This window comes from Danio rerio, chromosome 23, assembly GCF_049306965.1.
Source record: "Danio rerio strain Tuebingen ecotype United States chromosome 23, GRCz12tu, whole genome shotgun sequence".
Classification (NCBI taxonomy): Eukaryota; Metazoa; Chordata; class Actinopteri; order Cypriniformes; family Danionidae; genus Danio; species Danio rerio.
Genome location: NC_133198.1, coordinates 34,934,803 through 34,953,537, shown reverse-complemented (window position 1 = coordinate 34,953,537; position 18,735 = coordinate 34,934,803). Strand labels below are relative to the sequence as shown.

At 35.7% G+C, this 18,735-nt stretch overlaps 1 protein-coding gene across 2 annotated transcripts in view; it reads right to left on the bottom strand.

The window, feature by feature from the left end:
- Positions 1-2,941: 2,941 nt before the first annotated feature.
- Positions 2,942-18,735, bottom strand: part of pan2 (poly(A) specific ribonuclease subunit PAN2) — a 28,239-nt gene continuing 12,445 nt past the window's right edge. Inside the window, exons 7-26 of one of the 2 annotated variants that reach the window (XM_005162345.5) lie at positions 18,063-18,408; positions 17,100-17,196; positions 16,059-16,178; positions 15,613-15,732; positions 13,388-13,516; positions 13,071-13,270; positions 12,809-12,960; positions 12,544-12,650; positions 11,992-12,090; positions 11,626-11,708; positions 10,404-10,545; positions 9,656-9,793; positions 9,518-9,577; positions 7,819-7,909; positions 7,570-7,727; positions 7,339-7,482; positions 6,888-7,067; positions 4,781-4,874; positions 4,483-4,686; positions 2,942-3,426 (exon numbers count right to left, since the gene is read on the bottom strand). In XM_005162345.5, the coding sequence (XP_005162402.1) occupies positions 3,392-3,426; positions 4,483-4,686; positions 4,781-4,874; positions 6,888-7,067; positions 7,339-7,482; positions 7,570-7,727; positions 7,819-7,909; positions 9,518-9,577; positions 9,656-9,793; positions 10,404-10,545; positions 11,626-11,708; positions 11,992-12,090; positions 12,544-12,650; positions 12,809-12,960; positions 13,071-13,270; positions 13,388-13,516; positions 15,613-15,732; positions 16,059-16,178; positions 17,100-17,196; positions 18,063-18,408 (2,699 nt within the window). In that variant the 3' untranslated portion in view covers positions 2,942-3,391. The remainder of the gene's footprint in view (positions 3,427-4,482; positions 4,687-4,780; positions 4,875-6,887; positions 7,068-7,338; positions 7,483-7,569; positions 7,728-7,818; positions 7,910-9,517; positions 9,578-9,655; positions 9,794-10,403; positions 10,546-11,625; positions 11,709-11,991; positions 12,091-12,543; positions 12,651-12,808; positions 12,961-13,070; positions 13,271-13,387; positions 13,517-15,612; positions 15,733-16,058; positions 16,179-17,099; positions 17,197-18,062; positions 18,409-18,735) is intronic. The other variant, XM_001919965.8, reaches the window with a different exon arrangement.

Below are 18,735 nucleotides of genomic sequence, written 5' to 3'. Positions count from 1 at the left end.
GGTTTTAGAAACAGAATCAATGACAATTCTCAAAATAGGACATGTAATTTTTATTTTTTTAAAGATGTGAAACTCAAGCTTTCTAATAATAAAAAAAGACCTCCAACATTGAAATGTCTTAAATATCCAAACCGGTTAATACATAAACTGTTTAATGAAAGTTCAATTCAGCACCTTTTTTTTCAGGTAACCTCAAAAGCTCTTTATAAACACATTTATTATATTATTACTCTGCATTAATGATACACCATACAGGTGCTTGTTTCAAAAACAAAGGCTCAATATTGTGAAATGTGTCTAAATGTTCAGTGCAACCTTCTTCTATGCAATTTCCCCCCTTGTTTTAAAAGTGCATGCTGTCAAATCTATACCCGATAAAGCTATTAGAGAAAGTCGAGTGTAATTGCAATACCTGTTTTTATTGTAATGGAGAGCTAAAAATGAGGGTATAAGTATGTATGCATTTTTCAGTCAGTATAACAGAAATAATATATCATTGTTGCCATGTCATACCAGCACACTTGGTCAAGGCCTAAAATTAGTTTGAATTGTTTCCATCTCCACAATGGCAAAGCAAATTTAAGTTTTAGATCATGATGGGGGTTAGACTAACAACAATGAACAATGCTAAAACATCAAATTAAAATCTAACCTGCTATGGCATGGTGTTCCCCCTATCACAAAAAGTCTTAATAATAAGTTGGTCACCAATGAAATTTGAGGTGGGTGTGGATTTGACCTGTCTTCTGGGGGCATAGGAGCAATTTTTGGGACCATAGCCTGCTTGAGCACACTACTGACAGAAAGTAAGATAGATTTCCCTTTTTAACATATTTAAATATCTTTATAATTAAAATGTGTGTGATATGCATGGATATATGAATTATCCATATACTAAAATGTTTTTCATTTGTTGCCTCGGCAACATTGTGCTGTTAGACCATCAAGAGAATGCCAACATTGTGCAAAGCAGTAATCAAAGCAAAACGTGGCTACTTTCAAAAACCTAGAATATGATATTTTTCCAGTTGTTTCACACTTTTTTTGTTATGTATATAATTCCACACGTCATAGTTTGATGCCTTCAGTGTGAATCTACAATTTTCAGTCATGAAAATAAAGAAACTTACTTTTCTCAAACTTTGAATGAGAAGGTGTGTCCAAACTTTTGGTCTGTACTGTGTACTGTGGTCTGTATATATATATATATATATATATATATATATATATATATATATATATATATATATATATATATATATATATATATATATATATATATATATATATATATATATATATATATATATACACAGTTGAAGTCAGAATTCAACCCCAGAGAATATGAATTTATTTTTCTTTTTTTAATATTTTCCAAATGATGTTTAACAGAGCAGGGAAATGTTCACAGTATGTCTGATAATATATTTTTTCTGGATAAAATCTTATTTGTTTTTATTTTGGCTAGAATAAAAGCAGTTTTTAAATTTTTAAGCCATTTTAAGGTCACAATTATTAACCCCTTTATGCTATTTTCTTCGACAGTCTACAGAACAAACCCTCATTATGTAATAACTCGCCTAATTAACCTAACCTGCCTAGTTAACCTTATTAACCTAGTTAAGCCTTTAAATGTCACTTTAAGCTGTATAGAAGTGTCTTGAAAAAATATCTAGTAAAATATTATTTACTGTCATTATGTATATATATATATATATATATATATATATATATATATATATATATATATATATATATATATATATATATATATATTTTATTTATTTATTTTTTTTTTAATTTTTTTTTTTTTCTTTACTGTTTACTACTTATACAGGAAATGGATGTTGAAACATTTTTTGGAGGTAAAGAACAAGATTAAGCAGTGAGGCTCATTCTTTCTGACAGGGAGCTTGAACATTCACAGTAGCTATGTTTCCATTCAAAGATGCAAATTAAACTTGCAAAAAGCCACAGTTCTGCACAGTTTATCTTTAAGCCTGATTAAACAAACCTGATTAAACAAACTGAGTTATTCAAGCTTGTTTGAAACCTACTGGTAAGAGTGTTGAAGCGGGATAGGAACTAAACTCTGCAGGTCTGCAGCCCTCCAGGAGCTAAGTTTGATGTGCATCTGAATTAAGCCCACTTGATGGTCATGGAAACTCAGAAAGGGAGATACAGAGTACCAGGATGCAAGGGTGGGTGCACAAACTCTGTCCTGGAGGGCCAGTGTCCTGCAGAGTTTAGTTGCCAATCTGCCAATACGTTTCTAGTATAGCTAGTTAGAGCTGAAGTAGCTGTTTCAGGTGTGTCTAACTGGGGTTAGAGCTATACTCTGCAGGACACTGGCCCACCAGGAGTGAGTTTTGGCACCCCTGACCTAAAGCCAAGTGAAAAAAACGTGGCACCCTCCTTTGCTTCACAACCACCAACAACTGCTTTCTGAGATTCCACAGTGAATAATAACATTGGTAAATACATTTACTCAGCACAATACACCATTTATGTCTAGTTTTTGATGAAACATTAATTGTAGATTTGTTTATTTTAAATTAAAACTTTTTCTAATGCATTTATGGCTTGTTTTCACTTATAATCATATATAAAAAACCTTGGTGTTTCAGTGCTCTTATAGCATGTTGTTGCCCCGAGGCAACAAACACAATCTGGTGGCAGACGAGGGGGTGGGTTATGTAAAAAAAAAAAAAAAAAAATCACACATTATGATTGATTTATTACAAGAGACCCACAAGCACCCAAAAATTAGGGTGAAATATATTTTTTCCTCCTGAAACATAAATTCATATATTTAATGAAGTATTTAAGGGCAGAGCATAACCAGAAGATGTGTATGAATTAATGAAGATGTTTAACTTTGTTAAATTTTTTCCCACTTCAAAATTAAAAGGAAAAATGAACTTTAAAATGGACTCAAAGATTTATCCAAAGGTTTTTTATTCAGCTGCCACATTATGAAAAAGTACAACATATTTTACAAAATAGAAAACAAGCCAGTAAATCCACAGACTGCGTGATCCATATTCATTTTCAGAATGAGAGCAATTTCCAACACAACATTAACAAGCAAGCATGAAACACTTGAACGAGCTCTTACAGGTGTTGAAATCATGATTTGTTTGTGTACTTTCTTCCTGACAGACCAGATATAGACTAGGAACTGGCATGGTGAATTGTTCATTGTTCAGTTTTCAAATGGCAGACTTTTTTCTAGGACAGAAAACATGCCTTATTTCAGATGTGCAACATGAAATATATGTATCAGGTGGCAATTTGGATGAAACAGTGTTGGAAGAGAACACCGAAAGTCTATACAAGAAGTGCTGGAGAGCTGGCATCTGTTTGGCAGGAATATATCCAACAGATCCAATCATAAACCCATCACTGAGGGAAATACGGCTGTGCCTGCAGAGGGAAAACGCACCACAACTTCATTAAACGACATCTGGCAAAATCGTGGACACTTTTTTGTTTAAATATTACTGAATCAACGATTATAATAAATAAATTTTTGTTTGTTGTTCAAACTACTTAATATAAGCTGAAACAACACGATTGCTGAGATTTCGTTGGGACAACTTAAAGTTTTTATGTTCAATCCACTTAAATTAGTTAAATCTGTGCAGTTAACTGAATCGATTGGTGTTGGGACAATATGAATGAATTGTGTAGAGCCCTGCATTTTTTTACAGTGAACGACTCTCACAAATACAAAATGAAAACTGAATTGTTTCTTTATGGACATTGATTTTAGAATGCACACCTTGCAACCCAAAGATCGCCGCAAGTAAGTGAATAAAACCGTCTGATGGCTCACTTTTGAGAAAGGTGCTTATTTTGTAGACAAGCTGAAACATTGTCTTGTTTTAATAAATAATATGTCAAAATTAAGCGAGTATTTCCCTAAAACAAGCAAAATTATCTGCCAATGGGGTGAACAAAATAATCTTATGCCAGAAGGAAAAAGATTTTTTGCTCACCCCACTGGCAGATTATTTAGCTTGTTTAATAGAAAAACTCACTTCATTTCGACATTATGTCTTAAAACAAGATTATATGTTCTGCTTGTCTAGAAAATGCTTCTTGATTTAATAATGTTTAGCTATTTGGACTAAAAACAAGACAAAACATTATCTGCAGTGTTACCATCATCTTTTATAATACAAAGCATTTACAAATATTACAACATTTCATTTCATTTTCAAATATTAATCTTTACGTAACATATTTAAAGTAAAACTAAAACTAGCATGTGTTAATTGCACTACACAAACACACTTACCTGTTCACTGATTCAGCTTTGCACATTTTTCTTGCTAGCTTTTAATTGTATAGCGCAAGTCACATTTTTTTAAGATAAAAAATATGACCTCCTTATTCATATAATAATGATTATAAATAAACATGAGCAACAACAAACATTATGTAAAAAAATCTCACTGCCATGTCAGTGATTCATACTTTTTGGGCTACCTTGACCATCTGCAGAATCGATGTCTGGAACTTTCCAGTCTAGCTTGCGTCCTTTCTCATAGAGAGCCTTGAGAACCTTCCGGAACTCCTCCTGTCCTCCATTATGGCTCAGCTCTAGGTACTTCCTGTACAACTGCAAAGCAGTCCGCGCATCTTCAATACTGTCATGAGTTTCACCCTGGATGTTCAAATCTAAACAAACAACCAAAAAAGCCACAAAACACTGAGACGCAGAAACTTACACTTCAGGTCAGGAGTTGAGGGAAAGTTTATAACAAAAACCTACCAAGAAAATACCATGCAAGGAACCGCAGAGAGATCATTCGTTTCCTAGGCATGTGAAAGAGGTAGACAGTGTCGATCACCTGGTCTTTTGGGACCTAAAAAGTGAAGGTTTCAACATTTGTTTTTGCTGTAAACATATTAAATGATACTCTCACCAAACACTTTATTAGGTAACCTCTAGTAGTCAGCTGATCATTAACAAGAATATTGAATTAGCCAATCATACAACAGAAACTCAATGCAAATAAGCATACAGAACTGTGTAAAGGCACTGTATGCAATTTTCACCACTAGAGGGCACATATTCACAACAAACAAAGGCATATTTTGATAAAGTCGTCAATGCTTGTGAAATCATGTAAGTTCTCATCTTTATTACATCTTATAGGATTCCTCTGACGTAGTTGCTGATGAGAGAAGAGATTATATGGGGAGTAAACAGTGCTGTTTTATAAAACTAAATATATATTTAAGGTTATGTTGTAATGCTGCTCTGTGCAGTCTAATAATACACAAAACATATTAAAGCATGTTTATATAAAACTAAACTGGATATCCAGAATGTATGATGTCATAAGCATGGCGAAACAGTACACAGTCTGTGTTACAAGTTAAAATTGCTTCATTTACTGGATTTAAAGGGCCATGAAACCCCCTCGTTTCAGCAGGGTGTTTTCACACCTCTACTTTGAAAAAAGTCAGAAAAGTGGGCGTGTCCAGCTCTGTTTAGGGGGGAGTGTCGGAGGAAGAAAAGAGGCTTGGTATAGGAGTGTCTATTTGGGCGCGCTGAATTTCAGAGTCAAAACACACACCCACAGCGGACAATGTGACTGTGTTTACATGGACATCTGTAGTCGAATTATTTGCCAAATTATTAAATGGTGGACTTTAACTGCAGTTTGGCTCTTTCATTCAGGGAATTCATTAATGTCCCTCCCGACAAACGTGATATTTGATTCGAGGAACTGCTCTAAGCGTGTATTTTTCATGCAATGTTTGATACCGCACGGCGAATGAGAGAAAAAAAACTCTGCATTTCCCGGAAACTTAGATGCACATGGCAGGTAGCGTCAGAAAGCCGCGTGTGTTATTCCGGTCACAAAATCCAACACGAGGTTATAGTTTGGTTGTAACTGTTAGTGCTAACGCAATAGTTTGTTTGATACGAATAAAATACGAACTGAATAAACAAAGAGCACTGGTCGCTCACTTACCAAATCTGTAGAGACAGGACAATCACCAGCAACTAGAGCCGCGTCTTTATTTAGAGGAGACTACAAGCGAATCCGGATCTTAGCGTTTGCAGATGAGAACAGCTCTCAGGTAAACAATAATCCTCCTTAGGCACGTAAGTTATTGTTGTCGAGCGTCGCGTACACTGTTAATCCACACGTGACTCTGAGCTCTCACAGACAGAAAATGAAAACGCAACTTAACTTCAGCAAACTATAAAAGCAACACTTCACGCTTGTTTTGCCAATACAACGTGGCGTCTTTGCCGTCGACACTCTGACAGTAATGAATATTAATGAAGTTGCACAATAGAGCGCGCTGATTGGTTTGAACCAAGCCTTACTCATGCATTAATGCATCACACTGTAAGACGTAATAAGACTCACTCTGGCACAGACGCCCAGTCTGCATGCTGGAATACAACGATATTATGTCATGACCGTGACGCAGCTTCAAAAATTCGTTTCAAACCGGAAGTACGAATTTGCTTGAAATAACGCAAAAACAACCAATTTACACTTTTTAGTGAAATATAGGTGTCCTAATAGTGTTTTTAGCAGTGTGGGACACATATACGACTGTCAACAGCTCAAAAAATGTGTTTTGGTGTTTAGTGACCCTTTAAACATCATTTGAAATACTAGGGATGATGTAAATAGACAAATCAGCGAAATATTTAACACCATTCTAGTGACCTTTGGATATTTTACTGAAATAAATCATACATAATGCACTTTTAAGGTTAATCTGAGCATTAAAATGGGAAATAAAGTGGTTTCATAAATTGTTGGTGCCAGAGAAGAATTAAGGCATTTCTTATGGCAAAAAGGAGGCTCAGCTCAGCATGTATATTAATTCACACAAATTGAACTCACCATCAGGTTTATGACCCGGAAATCCTTCTGTAAGCCGTGCCCGACAAAGCGAACCCCAGTGTCAATAAGAAACCGCAATTTAAGATATGTGGATTTCAGAGTAGTCAGGTGTTTCGAGGAAATCTTTGCATCCAAATCTCCAGGTTTGATACCAGAATACTGGGTCAGATAGTCTACCACCTGTACATGCAAAAAGATTAAACCAGTAAGAAGCAGAAAGGTTTTTTTTCCAACACCTCAACATGCTTTCTTGTTTTGATGAAGAAAAAACAAGCAAAAGTATAGAACTCACTAGTACAGTAATAGTTGTTCCTTAGTGATTCACCCTGAGTATACAGTATTTTTAAAATGTGATACTAACAGATCCTCCTATTACGGTTCTCACTTTATGAGGTCATAAAAAAAACCTTGTCATTTCAAAACGTAATTTCCCAAAAGGTAATTTCTTGACCTGTTCCTGTGTAGATATGTAGTCATCAATGAACGGCACTCCTTCATTTTGTCCCTGGCCTCTCACACAAGTGATACGAGCAACAGACATCTGGCTGGGTTTAATAGTGGACTTAGTTCCATCGCTGCGCAGTTCTGCCTCTTCCTGATCAGTTCAATGGTGAGATCATATGTCAAATGATGTCGAAGCTAACAAAACATTTAAGCTGAAAGCACAGTGTTTCCCACATACCTGGTTGAGAGTGACAAATTCTGCATCCAATCCGACAAGGTCTCCAACCTGTGGCATTTCGCTCACCATGAGGGGTATGAAGGTGGCGTGACTCTTCCTCTGTTTTCGTGCTAAAGAAGCCTCCGTCAGCAGAACGCTTGCCTCGATAGGGTTCTTAACTATAAGAGGAAATAAGAATATGGCAGAATGATTCAAAGGAATCATTTGAGTCAACCATTCAATGATTCTGTTATTAAGACAGTCACATACTGCGCAAATCAAACTTGGTGTGGTAGTTCCTCTTGATGTAATAAAGTACAGCAGGAACCTTCCAGTTCACATCAAACTGAACCGATTCAGCCTAATCAAGATATGAAATGACATGGGAAAAGATGTGAAATGATTTACAGTCACATTTTAAACAATTTCAGAGTAAATAAACTGTGGTATACAGTATTTCGTAGATGTTTTTCAAAAGGGTTATGAGCTGCCTTTTTTGTATTTGCTATTTTGTTTGGCTCTTTGAGCTCCATTTATATTTTTACATAATAATATATCCTATTTTAGACAGGCTAGTAAATTGAAAAATCCAGCATCAACTTGTGCCTTGTTGGTAACTGAATTTGCTGTATAATAAATTAAAGTTCTTAAGCCCAGCACACACCAACTTGAACTCAAAGAACAAGCAGTGACTTTGTTGTCACCTTGCGTTGGCTGTATCTGGTCCTGTCTAGAGCAAAAAGATTTGCATGAACACACCAAACGGACAACAGCTGACTGAACAGGTCGCTGTCTCTAGATTTGCATTCACAGAAAAAAAAATGGTACTAGTGCTGCTGTATTTATGCACCATTTTCACAGAAGATTTCTGTTACCATAGAAGGGTTCGCTTGTGCAAATATGTCTGATAATAAATCAATATTGTTTTTGCAAATATTTAAGAAATGTGATGAAATGCAGCAGGCTTCTTTGTGTTTCTTTGTGCATGTTGCAGCATTAGTTTAGTTGTTTTACTTCAAGTTTTGTTTGTGCTTCCTGATTAATAGCTGAACAGCTAATCAGAGCACTCTCTTTTACCGACAGTCAAATCTGATTCTATATTATGAATCGAGAAAACTCCAACGTGAGCCTAAGAAGAAGCGACTTGTGAAACACACAAAACATACTAGCCTGAAATGAATGGCCTGACAGCCCTTTACTGTCACATTCTGAATCTTCATTAAAAATATGAGTTAATCAGTCTTTACCACACCTGTCAACATTGGGATGTGATAATAAGGAATACAGACGTTACACTTTAAGTCCAAATGCACCGATCTATAATGACAAGCATTTAATTGCTTTCCTAATCGTTTATGCTCATAAGGGTTCCCATGATGACAGCAGGATAGAATGGTAAAATACATGTGAATCTCAGGAAAAACAGGAGGGTTGGCAGGTATGCTCTTCACTAATGTTGATCTAGATCAGGGATCACCAATCTCGGTCCTGGAGGGCCGGTGTCCCTGCAGGGTTTAGCTCCAATTTGCCTCAACACACCTGCCTGGATGTTTCAAGGATACCTAGCAAGACCTTGATTAGCTTGATCAGGTGTGTTTGATTAGGGTTGGAGCTAAAATCTGCAGGACACCGGCCCTCCAGGAACAAGTTTGGTGACCACTGATCTAGACTAAAAATGACAAAATGTCTTTTTCTTGTAAGGTTGGCAGTTTGGCTTCAATATAGACCAACAAGAGAATTTCTTTTTCTTTTCTTTTTTCCACTTTAACCCATATACAGTATATGATAATAAACACTGCTGCATTGAAAAAAATACTTGAATACTTGTCTACAATTGTGCATAAGAATTTCTTTGTATATATATGTTTTCATAGACCTATGACCTTTCGTCAAAAGATCAACAGAATTTAGATTAATTAGATCAGCTCATGACCCCTTTAAACAGATTTGTGGTATCTGGTGTTTTTACCTTATCAATGGGCTCAATCAGAAAATCATTGAACAGATACCACTGCTGGTGTGTGACTCCCTAAAAGCAAGATACAGAAAATTGAGTTTGTTTCTCATTTAAAGTATTTTTTCTGTGGGAGATTCAATATTTGCCCACCTCTTTGCGCTGATGATAAGTCTCGCCCACTTTGATGTGCGCCACCATGTTTCCTCCAGTCCGAGTGTCCTGGACATGCGACACAGTGACAAACAGATCGTAGATGGACACTCCTTCTGCCTCTTCACTTTCAGTCAGCTATGAAAAGGAACAAGACACGATAAATTTGAGCCAAAGTGATACAGTTGAAGAATTAATAGCCCTCCTAAATTACTAGCCTCCCTGCATATTTTCCCCAATTTCTGTTAAACAGAGAAAACATTTCTAAACATAATAGTTTTAATAACTCATTTGTAATAACTGATTTATATTATCTTTGCCCTGATGATAGTACATAATATTTTACTAGATATTTTCACGATAACAGTATTCAACTTAAAGTGAAATTTAAAGGCTTAACTACGTTATTTAAGCAAGTTAGGATAATAAGGCAAGTCATTTTAAAAAGATAGTTTGTTCTGTAGACAATTGCTTAAGGGGGATAATAAAATTGACCTTAAAATGGTTTTAAAAAAATTAAAAACTGCTTTTATTCTAGCCAAAACAAAACAAATAAGACTTTCTCCAGAAGAAAAAAATATTATAGTAATACTGTAAAACATTCCTTGCTCTGTTAAACATAATTTAGGAAATATTTGAAAAATAAATAAAATTCACAAGAGGGCTAAGAATTTTGACTTCAACTATATGTGTCCCATGTTTAAAATATCTTGATGTGATTAATGAAAAAAAAAAAGTTGTGTCTCACCTCCTCTCCCTCAGTTAGGCTGCTGACCTCCAGGCCTTGAGCTTTACTGATGCACATCCTCAGACTGAGAGGAATCCACACATGCCTCATGTCTTCTGCTTGAGTGTCAAAGGTCAAGCCCTCCACATTGCACAGCTCTTCTCTGAAAGAAAAAAAAAAGATTTATTTTAATAAACTACATTTAAAGATGTTTATATGATAAGGCTTTATATTATTATTAAGTGCAGGGCAAAGATAAACTGCGATTAATCAAATTCAAAATAAAAGTTAGTTTTTTACATGCAGTTGAAGTCAGAATTATTAGCCCCCTTTTGATTTTGATTTTATTTTTTAAATATTTCCCAAATGATGTTTAACAGAGCAATGGCATTTTTACAGCATCTCTGATAATATTTTTTCTTCTGGAGAAAGTCTTATTTGCTTTATTTCGGCTAGAATAAAAGCAGTTATTAATTTTTTAAAAACCATTTTGGGACAAAATTATTAGTCCCTTTAAGCTATTTTTGTCAGATAGTCTACAGAACAAACCATCGATATACAATAACTTGCCTAATTACAATAACCTGCCTAATTAACCTAATTAACCTTGTTAAGCCTTTAAATGTCACTTTAAGCTGTATAGAAGTGTCTTGTAAAATATCAAGTAAAATATTATTTTACTCTTATGCTTAACAATTATGCTTAGAAATGCGCTGAAACAATCTTCCCTCCATTAAACAAAAATTGAGGGAAAAAATAAACAGGGGCGCTAATAATACAGGGGGGCTAATAATTCTGACTTCAACTGTAAATGCGTGTGTATTATATTTATTTTTTTATGTAGATGTGATAAAAACAAAACTATACAAAAAAATTTGTTACATGAATATTTCATTGTATACTTAATTTACATCATATTATATTTCATATCAAAATATAAATAAACATGTAATCAACAATTACATGTCAAAATAAACTTTTGAAGCGACTAACTGCAAATCATTTTTGCCCAGCACTAATTTTTATAATTGTTCAAAGTTATCTATCTATCTATCTATCTATCTATCTATCTATCTATCTATCTATCTATCTATCTATCTATCTATCTATCTATCTATCTATCTATCTATCTATCTATCTATCTATCTATCTATCTATCTATCTATATGTATGTATTAACTTTTAATGATTACTGATTTTAGAATGTGTGTTTTAGTTTTATTCATTTTTCATATTCACTTACTCCAAACACCATTCTGTGGGTAAAGGCTCTTTAGGTTTGGGAGGTTCGGCTGCTTCTTTCTTCAAAGCTTTGTTGAACACATACTGTCAACAAAAAAGTATCTCTGAGTTATTGACTGTGTGATTAGGCTTCTGCTGCTATTCAACTTACTTGTTGCAATGAATTGCTGAAGCTTTTATCAAGTTATACAGTATTATCACAATATAGACCGGATTAACATGTGAAACTGTTAATGTTTAAAAATAAACAACCAATTAAGTCTTAACAATCAATCAACACAACAATCTGATATTCTAAAATACACTCTAAGGCTTACAATGATAAACAGTTATTCACTTTATTTTGAAGAGATCATGATATCAATACCTCAGTCTGTGCCTTCCAGAATTCTGCCTCTTTTGCACTGTTCACCTCACAGTTTATCACCAGAACATCAGGCAGACAGCGAATGTTCCTGGTCTGCACCTAAACATAGATCACAACACATTATTTAGTGTTTACACTCCATTTACATACACTTTAAATCAAAACCTTAGGGTCAGTATGATTTTGGGTTTTTTATAGTCCAAATATCAAAAACGCTTAAATCAAGAAGCATTTTCTAAACAAGTAAAAGCATTGTCTTGTTTTCAGAAATAACAATTAAAAAATAAGTGAGTTTTTCCTTAAAAACAAGCTAAATATTCTACTAAAAACGTCGATTTCACTTTGAAATACGATTATTTTGCTGACCCTGTTGGCAAATTTATTTGCTTGTTTTACACGTTTTAAAGAAAACTCACTTAATTTTGACTACATTTTACTTGTCTAGAAAAAGTTTCCTGATTGAAGAATATTTAGATATTTGCACTAGAAACAACAAGACAAACACTCTAAGTAAGAAAAGCATTTTTTGCAGTGTGCAAGTTAAAGACTTACTGTTGGCTGGTACTTCTCACAGTTGTCACACCAGGCCTGTGTGCTCTGTTCCAGACAGATACTCTTCCTCAGAATATCTACAAATTCATATTCCTCTATCTTCTTCTCTGTCCAAATGAAAAGAAAAAACAAAACAAAATCAATAAATTCAGTCAAGAACAGAACAAGAACTTTTAAGTGAAAGAAAAAAGGCCATATAGATGGATAAAGTTGGTCTATATAGATGGATCGATGAGTGAATAATGTGCGGTTTGGCGTTTCTGACCCAGGGAGCTCTGCTCGGGGTAATGCATGGTAAACAGCAGCGTCAATGAAGAGCGAACCGTCTCCTTTCCACAACAACACAGACTGCTGTTCTCCACTTCACAGCCAAACAACCGGCTAATCACAGACTCCCCTGAGGAGCTCAGCACACTGCTATTAGCACAAAACACAAATCGTCCTTATGTCAACTTATTACAGTCAAATCAGAGAGCTTAAGAGTGATTTCCACAGAAATTGGTTCTGCTTTAGGCATGAGTCCACACCTGCTGCTGGCTCCTCTGTACGCCTGCGGCCCTTCCTGCTCGAGCGTTTCCTGATGCAGCTGTGCAAGAATAAAACGGTTCCAGCTCTGGATTAGACGGCCCAGACGGGCTTTCCCAGTCTGCTCATCGGAGTCAGCCAGGATTAAACCCAGAGCAGATGCCTCGGGAATTGTCCGGAAAGCCCGGAGAAAATTACTGGCCTGGGGAAACAAACAAATGCTGTGTGTAGGTATAAATGTGATGCATTACTAATAATCATGATGCACAGATCTGCAAACCGGAGATGAACTCTGATTGGACGAGAAGCTCTAGTGCACCTGACAGGGGTCTCCTCTGCTCAGGTCCAGCATGTGGAAGAGGAAGCCCAGCTCACAGGCCAGGCAGAACTCTTTCTGACACAGGTGATTCTGTACCAGACACCTGATGGGCTCCAGGAAGTACAAAACCTGCCCAGCACACACACATGCACGCACACAAAGAGAGAGAAAGAGAGAGAGAGAGAGAGAGAGAGAGAGAGAGAGAGAGAGAGAGAGAGAGAGAGAGAGAGAGAGAGAGAGAGAGAGAGAGACAGACAGAGAGACAGACAGAGAGACAGACAGAGAGACAGAGAAAGAGAGAGTTAAGTATTATTAATAATCCATAGGGCTAGAACTTAAAAGTGAAAGTCATGCATTCACATAAATCTCACAGATACACACACACACACACACACACACACACACACACACACAGGACCAGCCTCCTCACCCTTCACGTTTGTGTATTACTCCGCCCACATTCAGCAACAAGCAGAAGAAACTCTACAGTTTGACAAATACTACTGCTGTTTTTTAAGTCGAGATTGTAGTTGTTAAGATTTCAACTATGCAGTTTATTTATAAGGATAGTGCCTTAAAGAGATTGTAAAATATCTACAATTTCTAAGAGACAGCGGGTCCGCAGTCATTAGCCTCCCACACTTAGTAGACCAAAGACGGTTGACGTTTTCTATCCATAAGATGGTTACAGGACCGCTTAATAAGCCCTTAGAACAGGGGTCACCAAACTTGTTCTGGAGGGCCGGTGTTATGCAGATTTTAGCTCCAATCCTAATCAAACTCACCTGAACAAGCCAATCAAGGTCTTATATGCATACTTGAAACACTCAGGCAGGTGTGTTGAGGCAAGTTGGAGCTAAACCCTGCAGGGACACCAGTCCTTCAGGACCGAAATTGGTGACCCCTGCCTTAGAAGATTAAAACAGCGCAGTTTCTAACTAGTCAATTTCTCTCTTATTTATTTTGCAGTGCTGTATTTATAAAGTATTAATTGTATTATATTGAGTGTGAGATGGGACCCACACATCAGGAATGTGTGTTGTGCTGGCAGAAAGAAGAACTGCCGGAATGTGTTTAGCGATTTACCTTATTGCAAACACAATAGCAATCAGATTTTTTTCAGGGTTAAATATTGTGATATCTAACAGAGAAATTATAGATTAATTGTAGATTATAATAATGTAGGGAGATATCTCTGTAGATGTATAGCATTTCATGTTAAAATGTCAGCAAAATCACCTATTTTGTCATCACTTTAGACATTACGTTATAGAATCATTCAAACACTACTGTAGCTTTAAAGTGATGTTGGTGAATTAGTAACGGCTTCTGCTGTTTTGACGTCAGCTGTAGATGTGAATGGCGGAAAAAAAGTTGTTCCTAAGGATTTTTAGACTCTCTGCGTTAGATTTTCTTTTCTATATACACGATTGTGCGTCAAACTGTTGTATAAACACAATATCACACAAGTGCGATATGGCTGTATGTATGGTGAGACACTAAGCAGCGCACACCTCCCACCAGTGCTGACATTCAGCCATATAGCATTGCTACTCGTGTGATATGTGATATTGCTCATATATTAGTTTAGTTTATTTATTTATAGTTTAGTTATAAATTTATTATTTATATATATAATAATCAATGTTTAAACCAGTTGTGTTGTTTATTAATTCAGTGAAAACTGAGACAAGCATATATACAAGTATAAAAAAGACTATTAAGTATTTATTTAGAATGATTATATATGGATATATACAATTAGAATAAATATAAAAAGTGGTAGTAATTTTGTTGTTTTTGTAATTTTTTTAACTGTTTTTAAATGCCTGTACAGTTCTTACTGTATTTTATTTTAGTCTTAGAACAGTTAGATGAATAACTAGAGCCAGAGCAATTTTTGTTAAAACAATTCTTATAAATAAGATAAATATTTAAAGAAATAAGTTACAAACTCAGGTATGGGTTTGAGGACTGTGGAGTTGTAATATTTGTTTCATTCGATAAACTCTGATAACATTTCTTGTAATTTAGAGCTTTTTTCCCCAAAAATGTGTCTATAAAAGTACAATTTTTAGGACAACTGCTCAGACTAACAAATGTTTTAAAAACATTCCATGTGGGTGTGTGTGTGTGTTTATTTGTATATTTTTAAAGGCATAACTGTGTGTGTGTGTGTGTTTGATTGACTGAATGTGTGGATGTGTGTAGTTTCATATTTTTACCTGGATCATACAGTTACAGTAAGCGTTGGGTATGTGAGGCTCCAGACCAGCAAACAGAGTCCGATTATAGTGCTTAAAATCAAAGTCTTCCAGTCCCAGTTTGGAATATTTAATGGTCACCTGGCATAAAATATAAAAATTCTGTCACTTCAGAATGGTAGAATATTTCAGATGTAAATAACAAACATGACAATCACCACTGAGCCTCCAACACGACACTGTGATAAATGATTAATATTACTGCAGAATTAAACGAATACTACTGCAATAATAAACTAATGTGTTGCGTGCAACCACTTCCTTTACGCTTCCAAAAAAGGTTCAACATCATCTGATCTAAAAATAACTTGCACACAAACACCTGTAATGTGCAAAATAGCTCTAGTGGTGTGTCATTATTTGGATGATGCGGAACAGGATTATGCACAACAATAGCTCATCACTACCTTCCTGTATTTCTTTGGCACCATGTAAAGATGTGGCTCCTCGTCTCGACCAATGGGAGACTCCGGCACCTGATTATAGCTGTCATAGTCAAGCTCGACATCTTTTATCTTATATGGAACCTGGCAAAAAAAAAGAGGATCAAGATACTGGTTACACAGCATTACTGCACTGAAATGAATGACGCATCAACAAAAAATGACACAGCTACATTACTGTATGACATGACTTCCCTCTTACAGAATATGAAAAACAATACTGATTAAGAGTATAGTGATCATGCATGCTTAATTAGTGATACTTTTTAAAAAATATTAAAGTTCTTCATGTTTAGGATATATACAAAGAACCAACTTCGTATTTTTTCTTCATGCTTTTATCAGCAGCAGGGTGGATTACTGTAATGGACTCCTTACTGGCCTTCTCAAAAAGACAGTCAGAAAGTTGCAGCTCATCCAGAACTCTGCTGCCAGGATTTTGACCAGAACCAGAACATTAGAGCACATTACACCTGTCCTCAGGTCTTTACACTGGCTCCCAGTTACATTCAGAATAAATTTGAAAGTGTTATTCCTTGTCTGTAAATTACTTAATGGCCAAGGAGCTCATTGCATTAGGGATATGCTCATTAAATACAAACCTAACAGATCCCTCAAATCGTTAGGATCAAGTAAATTAGAAATTCCAGGAGTTCAGTGAAAGCAGGGTGAATCCGCTTTCAGCTACTGCACCCCCGTCCCCCGGTGCTGCTGGAATCAGCTTCCAGAAATGATCAAATGTGCTTCCTCCAACATTAGTTAAATTCAAACCAACACCTAAAACACATCTGTTTAGCTGTGCTTTTACTGAATGAGCACTGTGCTACGTCTGACAGATCACACTATTATGTCTTTCTCTTTTTTTACTCCTTTAAAACCTATTTTAACACATTTTAATCTGTTTTGAATCATTTTTTATTTGTTTATATTTTTTATTATATTTAATGGTATATTCTTATACCATTGTGTATGAAACTTGCCTTGCCATGTATTTTGAAAAATTACCTGGTTTCTGGGACGGGTTCTAGGATTTGGTGCGTATCCAATAAATCCCACAGTTTTCATTGTCCTCAGAATCTCTGGGTCTACTGGAGGCGCTCGTCTGACAGTGAAACAAACACATCAACATCCATAAACATCCCCAAAAAATGTCATTTGTTAAGAGATTTACTGTCCAAAAACTGTGTAAAGAAAACTGGCATGGAAAAGAGATGCAAGAAAAATTACAATAAATATACATCTCTACTAAATGAAAATACCAAAAGCATATCATAATAGATTGAGCACATTTACAGAAATGTACTGCAGGGGGCAGTATTACACAATAAGCCTCTGACACACAGGTATGTTCAGAAATGAAATATGGAATGAATATATCGTGCACATTATGAAAATATGTATTTATGCATGAACAATCCAGATTTTTTTTACAAAAATAGGCACTACACAAGAAAATTACATATTTATATATATATATATATATATATATATATATATATATATATATATATATATATATATATATATATATATATATATATATTTTTTTTTTTTTTTTTTTTTTTTTTACAAAATAGCAGTTTATCTAATCACACTTTACAATAAGTTAACATTATTTAATGCTTGTTAGTGTTTGAATGACCATTATTTGTACTACATCAATTAATCATCAAATCAGTTTAACATTTAATAAATATTTACATCCAAAATTGTGCCAAACATTAGCTAATGCACTGTGAGTTCATAAGAACTTACAATGGACAACTGTATTTTCATTAAGTAATTTAAAAGGGATAGTTCACACAAAAATAAAAACCACGTCATCCTGTACTCATTGTTATTCCAAGCAAGTTTGAGTTTCTTTCTTCTGTTTAACACAAAAGAAGATATTAGCAACGCTAATGGAAATGATGCAGAACTAATTTTTTCGCCACAGCTGCACATATAACCATTTAAGCTCAGTTATACCTGGGGCTGGGTGCGATGAGGGCGGTGGGCCAGTCAGACAGCAGAGGCTCAGTGCTGGTGAGAGGCATTGGCAGAAGAGACAGAGGCATCAGCTCGTGGTTCCAGTCCATCTGCGGCAGTGAGTCCACCAGGCAGGGCAGCGCCAGCTCTGTGTCTCTAGAGTAGCTGTTATAGGACACCTCAGGGGCGCTGGACCACAGATGCACACAGCCGCCCGAGTCCCCGAATGACAGAGCCTGCTTGCTGGAGGACACGTCAAAGCTCATCAGCAGCTGGCCCACTGTGTTGACGTGGAAGATATCAGCCAGGCTGGCCAGGCCGGTGGGCTCACAGAACTGACACTGACCTGCAAGACATTGAAGTTCACATGAATCCAAACTAACCATGTTGATTTTGTTAGCTCACATTGCTAGTTTTGTTGTGAACATTTCATCTGTGCGTGTCATTAAGAAATTTTAATCGATTAAAATTGAAAGCTTAAACTGAAATGTGAAAATGCACTTCCTGTTTGTTTTCAGTCAATTCTCAGATTATGTCTGTCTAAGGTAGTGGGCGTGGCTAACATACTTAACCACGCCCCTCCAATTGTATGTTTTAACAACAAACAGAAATGGTGAGGATGAGGTGTCTGCTAGGTTGTAAGAACTCTCCTGAATTCCTTTTCCAGATCTTT